This window comes from Mustela erminea, chromosome 4, assembly GCF_009829155.1.
Source record: "Mustela erminea isolate mMusErm1 chromosome 4, mMusErm1.Pri, whole genome shotgun sequence".
NCBI classification, from domain to species: Eukaryota; Metazoa; Chordata; class Mammalia; order Carnivora; family Mustelidae; genus Mustela; species Mustela erminea.
The window spans coordinates 148104454-148118389 of record NC_045617.1 but is presented as its reverse complement, the minus strand read 5'-3'; the positions used below and the strand labels follow the sequence as shown (position 1 = coordinate 148118389).

Here is a 13936-nt window from a genome sequence, read left to right as displayed (position 1 = left end):
CCCTCTGGTCCCAAAGAATCCTGGTCTTCTCTAACCTGGTCTTTGGCTTAAAGCTTGCATGTCAGGGTGTCAATATATACTATCTTCTGGTGAAGTGTCTGACCTTAAATGATGGTTGACTGGTCCACAGGGCACTGGGCCAAAATGAACCATCAACAATTGTCTTCCAAAAACTGGAATTGAGTTATAGAAAATGAGGTGAACCGAAGTTCAGGGAACTGATTTCTTAGGCATTCTCTAGGAGAAACCAAGAAGGCTGGGGACTAAAAAGACCAAAATGGAGCCAAGAGATGCCTAGAGGGTTATTGTCTGTGCTCCTGACATTGGAGTTCTTGGTTCTCCTAGCCATCTCAACTCCTGCCACTAGGGTCACCTCTCTTGACTCAGGTTGGGTCAAGTTGTAGCAATCAGGAGACTTGAGACACTCCAAATAGAAGCACAGTTCGTCCTCAGTTGAGCATAGCGTACTTCCACGCCTCCTTTCCTCTTCAGATGCTGTTAAGTCCGCACACCTTTGGAGGTTATATACTTGCAGTTGACCCTAACACTGAACGTCTCCTGCAAACATGTGTGCTTAGGTAATGGGCATCCTTTACTTTCAAATGAAATGTATTCCTCAAGAACAAACAATCGCCCTTCTCTAGTAGGGTGTAGGGAGAGTTCGTTCGTGGAGAGCTAAAAGTTGTAAAAATCTCTAAGGTCACCTAGACGTTAGATAAAATCTTCAGTAATGTTTCTTCAAAATTGTTCCATTCCCTCACCGGTGTTCACAAAGTGGCCTGGCTTAAGTCCGATACTGTAAGCCATTCATTAGACTCCAATTTGGCCGCTTTAAGAAAATAGTCCTTGTCTTTGATTTCTAATTTATGAAGTTTATATTTTATTTTGACATTATTAATATTATCATTTTCAACGTTCTACTTACTATGATCATACTGATAATGGCAATAATATATTCAAATAATTGCCCAAACATGCCTGATTAGCCAAAACTGGCAATGAATAGTGCATAAACTAAATTGCTGGTTGATAATTCAACAATGAAAATTCACGATCTCGTGTCCATGTATGACAAAAATGTGAGTAACACAGAAATTACAGTCTACTTGTAATGCATTATAATGCAATATAATTGTAATGTATTATAATGCAAACTTTTTTTTTTTTCTCCTTCCCATACACAGAGCTCTCATGGCTGAAAAATAAAATATCCTATTACTTCTCATAAGCAAAGTTCTAGGTATTATTCTATGCCTAAGGGAAGTACAGTAACTTTGGGTTGGAACTCATACCAGAGATGAACAGGTCCAGGAGAAGCAAGATTACGTCATTAGAGGATTTCACAGTGGAGAAGGGATTTAGGGCCCAGTGGGAACAAGAGTGCTGAGAGCCAGCATTTCTGAGCTCTAATTTACAACGTGCCGAACACTGTTGCTCATCGCTCTCCACTTACTGTCAAACACCTGTCACAGCACGTAGGTGTCACTAATACTGCGGATTGGTGATATCAAGAATATAGCTTGTTAGTTTCCAATCAGTGAGCCAGTGTAACGATCCTCTGTATGCTAGTGCTTTTCCTCAGAAATACAGTAAGAGTTGTATCACTCATTTGGCATTTTCTAGTAGCCACATTTAAAGAAGTAGAAAAGAAACACATAAATCTCTTTTAATAGTATTTTAACTCACTATAAAGGAAATACCAGTTCAGCAAGTTATCTAATATAAAAAATATTAAGGAGGTTTTTTTATTCTATTTTGCAGACAGCTCTTTGAAACCTGGTATATAGTTTACCCTTAAAGCTCATCCCAATTTGGACTAGCCACATTTCAGGTGCAGGATAGCTATCCATGGCTAGTGGTTACTATCGTGGACAATATAGGTCCATAGTAAACACTGTGGGTAAGACACAAGCAAATACTTGCTCTGTAGCAGAGTCTAGATGTTTCCAAGGAAACGATTATTCTGACCTGGTCCCGAAGCCCAGACAGCATCCCTATCCATCCCATCTCATACCAGGCCACTGAGCAGAGGACTCTGACCACAGAAGCTAGCCCAAGTCCAGGCCACCGCATATCTTAGCCATCCAGCCTCATCTGTGTGACAGGAGCAGCTAGCTCTAAGAATCCCTTTCTGGGCAATCTTATTAATCAGAAGATATTTAGAGTGTAGGTTTGGTGTGACATTGCCTGTCAATGATATTTATTAGTAGTATGAATTTGGCTAATTAACTAAAATGTCTTAGGCTAAAGTTTTTGCTCTGTAAAATGGACACAGTGAGAGAAGTTGACTCTCAGTGTTATATCAAGAGTGACATCAGGGTGCCTGGGTGGTTCAGTCCGTTGAGCATCTGACTTTCACCATTTTATACCATTTCTTACTTTTTTTTTTTTTTTTAGCTCAGGTCTTAATCTCAGTGTTTTGAGTTTGAGCCCTGTATTGGGCCCCATGCTGGACATGGAGCCTCCTTTAAAACAAAAACAAAACAGGGGCACCTGGGTGGCTCAGTGGGTTTAAGCCTCTGCCTTCGGCTCAGGTCATGATCCCAGGGTCCTGGGATCGAGCCCCGCATCGCATCGGGCTCTCTGCTCAGCGGGGAGCCTGCTTCCTCCTCTCTCTCTCTGCCTGCTTGTGATCTCTGTCTGTCAGATAAATAAAATCTTAAAAAAAAAAAAAAAAAGTAAGAAATGGTATATAACAATTCAGGCCAATCAGTTCACATGGTACTTGACCTATGGAAAACTATGAAGGTTAGCTATTCGACTGTCTCCAGTGAAAACTTGGTTTTATTGTTCCTCCCATGGGGACCTCTTAAAGGAAGATGATATGCAGTCCAGAATAGAACCGTAACATCCTGCAGTATTGTCCCAGGGAACTCACGTTCACACCGAAAGGGTTCAAATTTCTCGGAGTTGACTTTATATCCTTCCTGGTATGTTTTGTCCTTCTGGTATCTCTGAGAATGGTATCACCATCCAAAGCAGCATGCAAAGCCAAACTTGGGTTATCCCAGAGGCCTACATGTTCCCAAACTAGCGACTCTCAATTCCTAGTGCTACAAGAGAGAGATAGGAGAGCAGGCGAAGGCCGTGTATAATTTAGAAAAGCACAGAAAGTGTTCAGAAGCACATTTACCCTGAAGCTAATGAAACTCAAATGTTAGGCCCTTGGGAGTATATTCACTTGGTCTCTCTCTCTTTTTTTAAAATTTCAATATTAAGATATTTTATTCACAGCGGGCTACACCTGTTGTTTGTAGCCACTCAATTTTCCCTTTTGTATTCCAGTGCACCTTTCGCCTGATTATATGGGGGTTCCGATGAACACTTTTGGATTTAGGTAGGAGAAAATCTACTTCCTATATGTTTAGTTTAGGATTAGCAAGATAAAAAATTCGCAGATGTGCTCACATATAGTTCAGTTCTAGCCAATCAGTTGGAAGAGTGGTTTCATGGTGTGTACTCCTACTGCTCACTGACAAACCTGGATTTCAGACAAGATGTTGTGCTAGATGCATATAATGATATCTGTGTATTTGCAGCAACTGCAGTGGCAGCAACGGTGTATAGTATGGATGAATCAAGATTTGAAACGTATAGAGCTAAAAGCTAGTCCATGAAGAATCCTTCCAAATTTTACAACTCACATATGAAAGAAGATTGACCAAGGAGTTCCCAGATTTGAACACGTCTTAAAAATGACACTACCAGTAGTGTGTTTGGAAGCTAAGACTCAGTTCTAAGTTATCAAGAGAACAAAACAAATTGTGATCAATTTGCCTGGGAGGAAATACTGAATTCTCTTCACACTGTATATATAGGAAATATTTGTACATATATATGTGTATATACGTATACATAAATATACGTGTGTGTGTGTGTGTGTGTGTGTGTGTGTGTGTATTTTGGAGGGCAGCAAAACAAGATTTATTGAGCAATAGCGCAAAGTTTCCAAGGAGGGAGGCAACCCGAGAGGGTTGCCCTCAAATAATTTTCAAGCGAAAATGGAATCAGAATATGCCATCAAAAATATTCTAAGACAAAAAAATTATAGTGTTGTATTCGAAAATTAATATGCTATTTTACTGAACTTTGTCATAGCTACAGCTTTATTTTGGTAAAATTGGAATTTGGATCCTTTCAATTATAATGTTCACTGTCTATTTTGTATTTTAAATTTTGAATTGTGATTATTTGTGAATTGTGATTTGTGAATTGTGATTATTAAGAGTTGCCAAGTTGTGTAAGTTTTAGGCCTCAAAAACCTTGAACTACCATCAGTTTATTATAACTTTATACTTAGAAAATTAAAGAAAGTATCACTTTAGTGAATGATTTTGCGTTTATTAAAAGGGGACATGGAGAGCGCCTGGGTGGCTCAGTGGGTTAAGTAAGCCTCTGCCTTTGGCTCCGGTTATGATCTCAGGGTCCTGGAATCGAGTCCCGCATCAGGCTCTCTGCTCAGCGGGAAGCCTGCTCCCCGCCCCATACCCCTCATCCCTCACCCCCCTGCCTGCCTCTCTGCCTACTTGTGATCTCTTATGTCAAATAAATAAAACCTTAAAAACAAACAAACAAAAAACCACTTTTAAAAAAAAGGGGGGGGGTGGGACATGGGTAGGAGAAACACTCTAGGTAACAGCCTGTCAGAATCACATCCCACTGATTTTAAGTTGTGTAGGCAGAGAAACTTCGGATAATGATAGGTAAGTCTTTTGTCTTATTGCATATATGTATTTAGTGGGTGTCTTCTGGTGAGTACAGAGGTCTGTTTCTGTCACCTGGTCCCTTCTCAGACCAATACAAGATTCTGAAGTCAGGATACATGAAATGTTTTGTGGATTACTGGAAACAGTAAGGATACTGCTGTTAGACTTGCTTTTGTTATGTTAAATGGAATAAAAGCTTTTACAGGGCGTGGTCAGGACCCTCTACAAACTCAACAGACTAAATGGTATTCTCTATGAAGTCGGAACTGAACAGGCCAAACTAAACCAATATAAAGGGGTTCTAGGAACCGCACTGCACACGTAAAAAGAGAAAACTCCCTGGAGAAAGTCTAACTACAAGCTTAGTTTGCACTCTGTTCCTGGTGCATATGTCAAGTTTGTCTAACGGCTCTAGCAAATTGCAATCATGTCACCCTGGAATGGTAAATGCATCTTAAACAGCAATTCTTTAACAAGTCTGCGGAAGCCTGATAAAGGGACTTGGAATATTCGGCCAGTTAACACTCAAATACACTTCGTACTAAAAACGTCCACGTCAGAAATGATTTCCGTGGCAAGTAACTTTGTTTCTGTAGTTGGAACCGTAAAAAAATTACAACCCCTTTCAAGAAATAGTGGGTGGCTCTGAAAAGAGCCTTTTGCAACCGGCAGTTTGCTTTACGCCCTCTCGCCGCGGATACGGCGCGCCAGCTGGATGTCCTTGGGCATGATGGTGACGCGCTTGGCGTGGATGGCGCACAGGTTGGTGTCCTCGAAGAGCCCCACCAGGTAGGCCTCGCACGCCTCCTGCAGCGCCATGACGGCCGAGCTCTGGAAGCGCAGGTCGGTCTTGAAGTCCTGCGCGATCTCGCGCACCAGCCGCTGGAACGGCAGCTTGCGGATCAGCAGCTCGGTGGACTTCTGGTAGCGCCGGATCTCGCGCAGGGCCACCGTGCCGGGCCGGTAGCGGTGCGGCTTCTTCACGCCGCCCGTGGCCGGCGCGCTCTTGCGGGCCGCCTTGGTGGCCAGCTGCTTGCGCGGGGCCTTGCCGCCGGTCGACTTGCGCGCCGTCTGCTTCGTGCGAGCCATTGGGAGGAACTAAAGACACACCGAGAGCCTGGGGAGCCAAAGCGAAGATTCCTTTATATACAGTAAGAGGCATTCTGATTGGCCTCGTAGTTTTTCAAAAGAACCGCGCGATGAAATCATTGGTCGAACGGTAGCCGCATTGATGAGTTACTGGAGAATCCGATTGGATGAATAACTCCACCTCTCTCTCTTTTCAGTGCGAATTAATATTGTTTTATGCTTTCACGAAGCACAGGAGCCGTAGCCAGCCTTTTAAGAAACATGTTAAATGTAATCTGTGTGGTTCTGTAAATGTAAGTGAACCTGAAATTCCCCCAATTCTCCACAGGCTCGGTTACCAATCCTGCCGGTCTGCACACTTAACTGAGTACAATTTTGTCATGTCACCCCCTCCTCTAGACAGTTGGGCTAGTTATTTTGAAGTAGATCTCGGGTAGCCTGGACTGCCTCTTCCTAGATCTTCGGTCATTATATCTCTCCTAATACCAAGTTTTCTCGTATGAAATTACATGGCAGCGTTCCTGGGTGTATTTGGAATATCGCATGTAAAGCACCGGATCTACTAATGCTACATACAAAACTGTACCGCAATGAATGATAGCTTCTTTGTTGAATGAAATTTTTCCCTAAACTGAAAACTTGAAAAGCTTGTGCAACTTTATTACTGGTCAAAAGCAAATCTCCTTCCTGCTTGTACACCTTAGCCCTTGAACTTCTTGTAGCGAACTTACACGTCGGGTACACACGCAGCCCATAAATTACCTGTTTCCTTAAGTTTCAATGTTTCAACTTCTCTTTTTATAGGCTTACTCAGGATTGGTTCTACCATGGTAGCACAAACTGGGTTATCAGCCATTCTTGTGAAAATATGGATGGCTCTGAAAAGAGCCTTTTATTTGCTGTAGTTGAGTATAAAATGCGTGCGGCCTGGGCTAGATTTTTATTTGCCCTTGGCCTTGTGGTGGCTCTCGGTCTTCTTGGGCAGCAGCACGGCCTGGATGTTGGGCAGCACGCCGCCCTGCGCGATGGTGACGCGGCCCAGCAGCTTGTTGAGCTCCTCGTCGTTGCGGATGGCCAGCTGCAAGTGGCGCGGGATGATGCGCGTCTTCTTGTTGTCGCGCGCCGCGTTGCCCGCCAGCTCCAGGATCTCGGCCGTCAGGTACTCGAGCACGGCCGCCAGGTACACGGGCGCGCCGGCCCCGACGCGCTCCGAGTAGTTGCCCTTGCGGAGCAGGCGGTGCACACGGCCGACTGGAAACTGCAGGCCGGCTCGGGATGACCGAGTCTTCGCTTTGGCCCGGGCTTTACCACCTTGCTTTCCACGGCCAGACATGTCGACTTAAATTAGCTTAGCAGCCGAAACAACCCCAAAACAGAAAACACGTTTGCAGCTACCCCCTGCCCCCCACCCCGCCCAAACCTCTTTTATAGACAGCTCAGGGATGAGCCTACAAGCTATCCCATTGGTCAAACTATGTTAGTCTGTGTATCCAGTAGAAAGAGAGACTGTTTATCCCTTATTTGCATAAACCCCTCCTCAGAACGAGAGCTCTCCCATTTTATCCAATCAGAAGTGACAATTCTTGAAACTTCATTTGCATTGAGGAAGTATAAAAGAATGAGCTCTGGACCTTTCACAACACTAACCTTTGTTGTGGCGAGTGCGATTGGCGTTTCTACAACTCTTAGGGAAAAGCCATGCCTGAACCTTCCAAATCTGCTCCGGCTCCCAAGAAGGGCTCCAAAAAAGCCATTACTAAGGCGCAGAAGAAGGACGGCAAAAAACGCAAACGCAGCCGCAAGGAGAGTTATTCCATCTACGTGTACAAGGTGCTGAAGCAGGTGCACCCCGACACCGGCATCTCGTCCAAGGCCATGGGCATCATGAACTCGTTCGTCAACGACATCTTCGAGCGCATCGCGGGCGAGGCGTCCCGCCTGGCGCACTACAACAAGCGCTCGACCATCACGTCCAGGGAGATCCAGACGGCCGTGCGCCTGCTGCTGCCCGGGGAGCTGGCCAAGCACGCCGTGTCCGAGGGCACCAAGGCCGTCACCAAGTACACCAGCTCCAAGTAAGCGGCTTGTGATTCAACCCCAAAGGCTCTTTTCAGAGCCACCCACTTTATCAATAAAGACCTGTAACCACCATTTCGTTGCAGTGTTAAGTACAAGTCTACCACTACAGCTTGAGTCTTAAGGAATCTCCCCCAACAGTGATCTTTGATTTCACCTTTTTTTTCATCCCAGGTTCTGTTTTCCCCTAACGCTCCGGATGCTTGTAAGTGCTCACTCTTATTTTCCCAATGTTCATGTTTCTGAAAAAGGGGTTTTCCTGCAGGGTAAAGAAGTGGTTAAAGGTTTTCAGAATAGAGGGACCCTCAGGGCATGACTAATTGAGACTCGCTGTTGGGAAGAGGGCAAGATCTGGACTGCGGGAAAGAGGTAGGGCTTATACCTGGACCCTAAATTCCCTTGCGTAAAACACTGGGTAGATAGACGCCCGTGGTTCTCGTGGGCACATCTGAGATATACCTCAGGCTCTTTGCACAGTTTAAAGGGAATTACTCTAATTTCACACTACAATTGTCTACCGATGGCAACAGCCAATCTACACGAGTTTCAATTTTTCTTGCGTCCCAAGATTCCGAGGTCCATTGCCCATTCTGAGTGTTAATGGCTTTTCGAGAATGTCACTAGAAGGGCGGGAGAATGGCCGTCCAGCTCTAACAAGGACAAAAGTTTTGAATTTCCCGCCCTTCCCTATCGCGCCACCTTACTGGCTGGCAAGGAGGGCCTGGGTTGGAGAGGAAGATGTGCTGTTTTTTTCTTGGTAAACCTTTATCAAAGACACCAGACTCCAAAAATAATCCTGTATAGACAGAAAATGCCTTGATGAAGAGGAGGTAATGGGGCAGGTCTATGTCCGGGATTGGGGGAAGAGAGGAGAATGGGTAGGACTCAGCTGTTGACTGCGGGTGAAAAAAAGGAAAACGGTATTTTTTTTTCATCAGTCTATGAGCATTTTCTGTAGTTGACACACAACAGTGACTTTGGATGAAGAAATAAAATGTACAATAGAATTTCTTTAAAAGGACCCCTTTATGAAGAAAATTTAACTTTAAATGATCTTTTCCCAGATCTCAAATGTCAGCCCACCACTATATGAATACTTCAAGTCTCAGCAACACAAAATATAGCTGTGAATGAGACCCTGGCCTTAAAAATTAATAATTATAAAAAGACCTATTCTCCCTACCCCCCCCCTTTTTTTTTAATTATCAAACTCAGCCAACACGTTAAAACTCACTGACCTTTATGTTCTGACCCTGACGAGGTGAGATCTAGGTGGTAATATTTCTCATCGTGTTCAAAACAGTCTGAGGTAGGGATAATTTTTTCCTCATCTCGTCCTTCAAAACTTTTGCCTACCTGTTTGCTTTCTACCTTTCATCTCTCCTCTCCTCTCTCTTTCCATACTCCCCTTCCTTCCTAACATTTGATTCTTTACGTAAAACTTTACCCTTATTTGACAAGTTCAAACTAAACTGGGGTTTGTAGACTCAGACCTAGGCCTTTTTGCCATCTGTACTGAATACCGGCTGATCTCTAACAAGTGAAAGGCGAATTTAAAAAAAAAAAAAAAAGGAAAAAAAATCAGATGCCTGGACTGTGGGGTAGACTATGGATCTATAGTGAGGAGTGGTGAGAAAACAGAAAAAACTCATAAAATCTCTCCAGCTGCATATGATGGGAGGCCAGTTTTGGACACAGCAGAGCCAGCAGGCGAGCCATCCAAGTGAAATACTACAAGGTTTTATACACCCTCTTCCCTAATAAAACATCTGCATTTTTCTCCAGAAAGGCAATTTCTGAGTAAAAAAGCAAATGAGAAAAAAATAGCTTGTATTACTTTCGTGATTATCCTTGCAGCCACGGGGAAGTTTTAGCTGCCTTCCTGTCCAAGGAAGATGAGCTGGGGACAAGAAGAGCTCAATCTGTCCCCGATCTGGATCTGTCCCTGAGGGAGAGGGGAGATGCTCTGGGCTAAGTTCTGGGTGCCAAGAACAAGACAGAGGGGGTGGGGCTGGAGAGGCTTTTAATTTGGAGGGAGGTTGAAAATTTGGAAAAGATACATAACAGGGGGTCCAGAAAGTGTTCATGATTTGGGAAAGAGGGCACAGTTAGAAATAGAATGCTCTGGTCCTGCTTCCTGGCAGATGAGAGGACACAGACTTCTCAGTTCTGCCTTCAGCATCTCTCTGCAACATCTGATGTCTTTCTTCTTGGCTTTTCATTTCCATTAAATAATATACATATTTAAGTCAGTTCTTTTTAACTTCCTTGTAAAACAATATCTGCCCGTTATTTTAAAATAACAACCACCACAAATAATTTCAAATAAACAAATGAAAGTCAATTCCATTACCCAGGACATTTTTGCCATCAGTCTTCTGGAAATTTTACTTTGTGTGTGTCTATATATATACACACACACACACATACACATACATACATATACGGGTCTCTATGCATATAGATATATGAATGTCATATGAGATCATACTTTTTCTTATCCTTTAAAATTTAATAGAGATCTTGTTGCCAGGTAAACGGGGAAACCCTGGCCCCGGGGCCTCTACTCTGCACATCCCAAAGAGGTGACCAGGTTCTTGGTCTTGTCACAAAAAAGAATTCAAGGACAGATGTGCAACACAGAGGACAAGGGACACAGGCGGAAAGGTTTATTAAAGTTAAAATTATACCCTTGAGATATGAGAGAGAGAGAAGGAGCTGCTCCCCCTGCCTTTTCCACCTCCCTTGCTCAGGGGTTCTGTGTTGTGGCGCCGCCATCTTGGGCCTGCCTGGTGGGATCCTGCCAGGAGGGGCCCCTGACCTTCCCCACAGCCCACGGTGGCCTCCTCCTTGCTGGCCTCCGGGCATCCCCATAGACCCTCACTAACTGCCTATTCTAAAAGTACCAGAAAGAGAGCTATTGTCAAGGATAACTTCTTTTCTTCCTTTTTTTTTTTTTAATCCGAAAGACTTATCTGCAGGGCAGGGCGTACAGCTGATGAACTAAACATCTATTCTTACCTTCCTGTGAATTGCCAGTCTCTCCTCTGAAGCCCCGGGTCCCCGTTCCTTAGTTCAGGATGGCCTACAAGCCTCAACTGCCTGACTGACTTTTGGGTGTCCTGTCTTTGTGCTGCTCTCAGACATAAGAAAGTGTATTTGCTTTTCTCCTATTAATCTGACCTGGGTCGAAATATAATTATTAAACCAGCCAAAGCACCTAGAAAGGAGGAAGGGAACATTTTTCCACCTCTACGTTACCATTGCTGGTTTACAGATGAAAGCAAGGCACTTGCTGAGTTCTGTGTATTTGCTAACTTTTTATATATTTGCTGTATCAGTTGTTGAGGGAGGGGTGTTGACCTGCCTACCTGTAATTGCGGATTTGCTCAGTACGCCACGCAGCTCTACCAGTTTTTGCCTCACGTATTTTGTAAGGCTGCTATTTGGTGCTTACATATATAGAATTACTTGGTTTGGGACACCTGGGTGGCTCAGTGGGTTAAGCCTCTGCCTTCAGCTCAGGTCATGATCTCAGGGTCCGGGCATCAAGCCCTGTGTCAGGCTCCTCACGTAGCAGGGAGTCTGCTTCCCTCTCTGCCTGCCACTCCCCCTGCTTGTGCTCTTTCCCTCTCTCTGTCAAATAAATAAATTTTTTTTAAAGGATTTCTTGGTTTTCTTATTAGACTGACCCTTTTGTCATTCTGTAATGTCCTTTTCTATCTCTGGTAAATTTCTTTGCTCCCATTTACCTACGTGATATTAATATAAGCACTCTTGATTCCTTTGGTTGATATTTGCAAGGTTTTTCTAGCTCTACCCTGTCATTTCAACCTGTATGGATAGTTCTATTTGAAGTGAGTTCCTGTCAAGAGTGAAGGGGAGCATTATTTGCACCCTAAAATATGCCTCTTTGGCAGAAAGATTACCTAAAGTGATTTTTTTTTTTTAAATAGCAGACATTAAAAAAGCTTTGAAAACCTAGTAAAAAAGTTAGCCTTTTGTAAGAGAAATTTACATTTACAGGGGAAATCTGACTTTGCAAGAGTGTATCCCTCTCTGTGCCAGGAAAAGAAGGATGACTAAAACTGTAAGAACCCAGTGGAAAAGACAAAAACTTAAATCTGCCTAACAACCGTAGCCTTGTTTACTGTGCTTTGCCTGGTAACCTCCCCAAACGGTCCTCCCCACCCTCCACCCTGAACATGTTTTGCCTTTAGCTGGAGATGGTATTTAAGGTGATGGCTCGGGGCCATTTGAGGCATTACTCAGTACTTCTTGGGTCTCCCCCTTGCATACAGGAGGTACACGCATTATTAAACTTTTTTTTTTTTTTTAAAGCTCTGTTTCCTCCTGTTAAGCTGTCTTATATTACTGGGGGGCGGGGAGGGTCTCAGCTAACAATCTAGAAAAGTAGAGGGAAAACGATTTTTCCTCCCTACAATAGCATCGATTTGGAGCCTGTACTTTTATCAAATCAGCCAGTCTCTGTTTTTGAACGGATGTATTTAGACCATATACATTTAATGCAATGATTGACCTTGAGGGGGTTCAGGACATATTACCACAAAAGATGGGCACTTGGACATACTGAATATTTTAAGATAGAGGTGTTTGGGAAAACAGCAAAGCAAGGTTACTTTGACTTGCTCTCCCTCACCCCTCTTCCCTAAAGGCAGGATTAGAAAAACATCACCAGAAAACAGAATTTAGGACTGAGAAGACTCTGAATAAACCTTGTTACTTCTTTGCCATTTACTACCTATTGCCCAAACCCCTTTGTCTTTTCAGTTCTTTTTTTTTTTTTTTTTAAGATTTTATTCATTTATTTGACACACAGAAAGAGAGATCAAAAGTAGGCAGAGAGGCAGGCAGAGAGAGAGAGAAGGAAGCAGGCTCCCTACCGAGCAGAGAGCCCGATGCAGGGCTCAATCCCAGGACCCTGAGATCATGACCTGAGCCGAAGGCAGCGGCTTAACCCACTGAGCCACCCAGGTGCTCCTGTCTTTTCTCTTTAGAAATTTATTTCTAGGTCTAAAAGTACAAAAAGCTTCCTGCTTTGGTCACTTCTTTAGGTCTTCATTTTTTTAGGAAGGCTCCCACGTACATGTAAAAATTCCAATAAAATTTGTATGCTTTTCTCCTGCCAGTTTATCTTTGTCAGTTTAATTTTCATACCCAGCCAGGGACTCTAAAAGGGTTTAGGAAAAATTTTCCTCCTTTACGTGTTAGGCTTTAAGTTTGCCATTTAAATTTTTGTTTTCTGGTGGGTTTTTTGTTGGTTTGTTTTTAATTTTCCCTCGCTATTGTTCATTTCTCTGTTTTCTAGTTCCAGCTTTCCTGTGGGCTACTTGAATATTTTCTTGAGACAATTTGAATTTGATTCATCTCTGGTCTTTGGATAGTTTTTTAGTGGTTGCTCTAGATATTACATACACACAACATCACGGTCTACTGGTATCTACATGTTACCAGTTCAACCTTAGAAAGCTTGTTTTCTTTTAAATCTTTTTACCCTCTCTTGTTTATAATATAACTCTCTGAAATATTTCCTCTATGTACATCAAGAACCACATCACATAATATAAGAAATTTAGCTTCTAAACATAATTTAGAAAACACATGAGAATTGTATTTACCCATATTTCTTTCTTTCCTTTCTTCCTTCCTAATGTTCCCAAAATCTCATATCATTTTCTTTCTTTTTCAAGAACTTCCTTTTGTCATTCTCCTATGGAGAGATATGCCAGGAAGAAATTCCACTTTGCTCCATCTGAGAATGTCTTTATTCCCTCACCGAATCCTAAAGGGCATGAAATTCGAGAGACAGTACCAGTTTCTTTCTATGAGTTCTTAAAAAAATGTGGCATTGCCTTTTGGTATGTGGTTTTTGATGAGAAATCTGCTGTCATTTTTTTCCCCCTTCCCTTTTTCTTCTCTCACTGCTTTCAAGATATTTTGCGCGTGTTTAGTTTGCCTGGGTTTGATTATGATGTGTTTTATGTCAAGAATGTGTTTGGGTTTATTCTACTTGGGGGTTTGTGAAGCTTCTGAAATCTGTAGGT

The 13936-nt window shown here is 43.1% G+C and overlaps 2 protein-coding genes across 2 annotated transcripts; one reads left to right on the top strand and one right to left on the bottom strand.

Moving 5' to 3' along the window:
- Positions 1–6664: 6664 nt before the first annotated feature.
- On the bottom strand, positions 6665–7206 carry LOC116587638 (histone H2A type 1-B). The gene has a single exon (XM_032338266.1). The coding sequence runs from the start codon at positions 7126–7128 to the stop codon at positions 6736–6738; it is 393 nt and encodes a 130-aa protein (XP_032194157.1). The 5' UTR covers positions 7129–7206; the 3' UTR covers positions 6665–6735.
- Positions 7207–7432: 226 nt separating this feature from the next.
- On the top strand, positions 7433–7950 carry LOC116587656 (histone H2B type 1-B). The gene has a single exon (XM_032338284.1). The coding sequence runs from the start codon at positions 7494–7496 to the stop codon at positions 7872–7874; it is 381 nt and encodes a 126-aa protein (XP_032194175.1). The 5' UTR covers positions 7433–7493; the 3' UTR covers positions 7875–7950.
- Positions 7951–13936: the final 5986 nt, after the last annotated feature.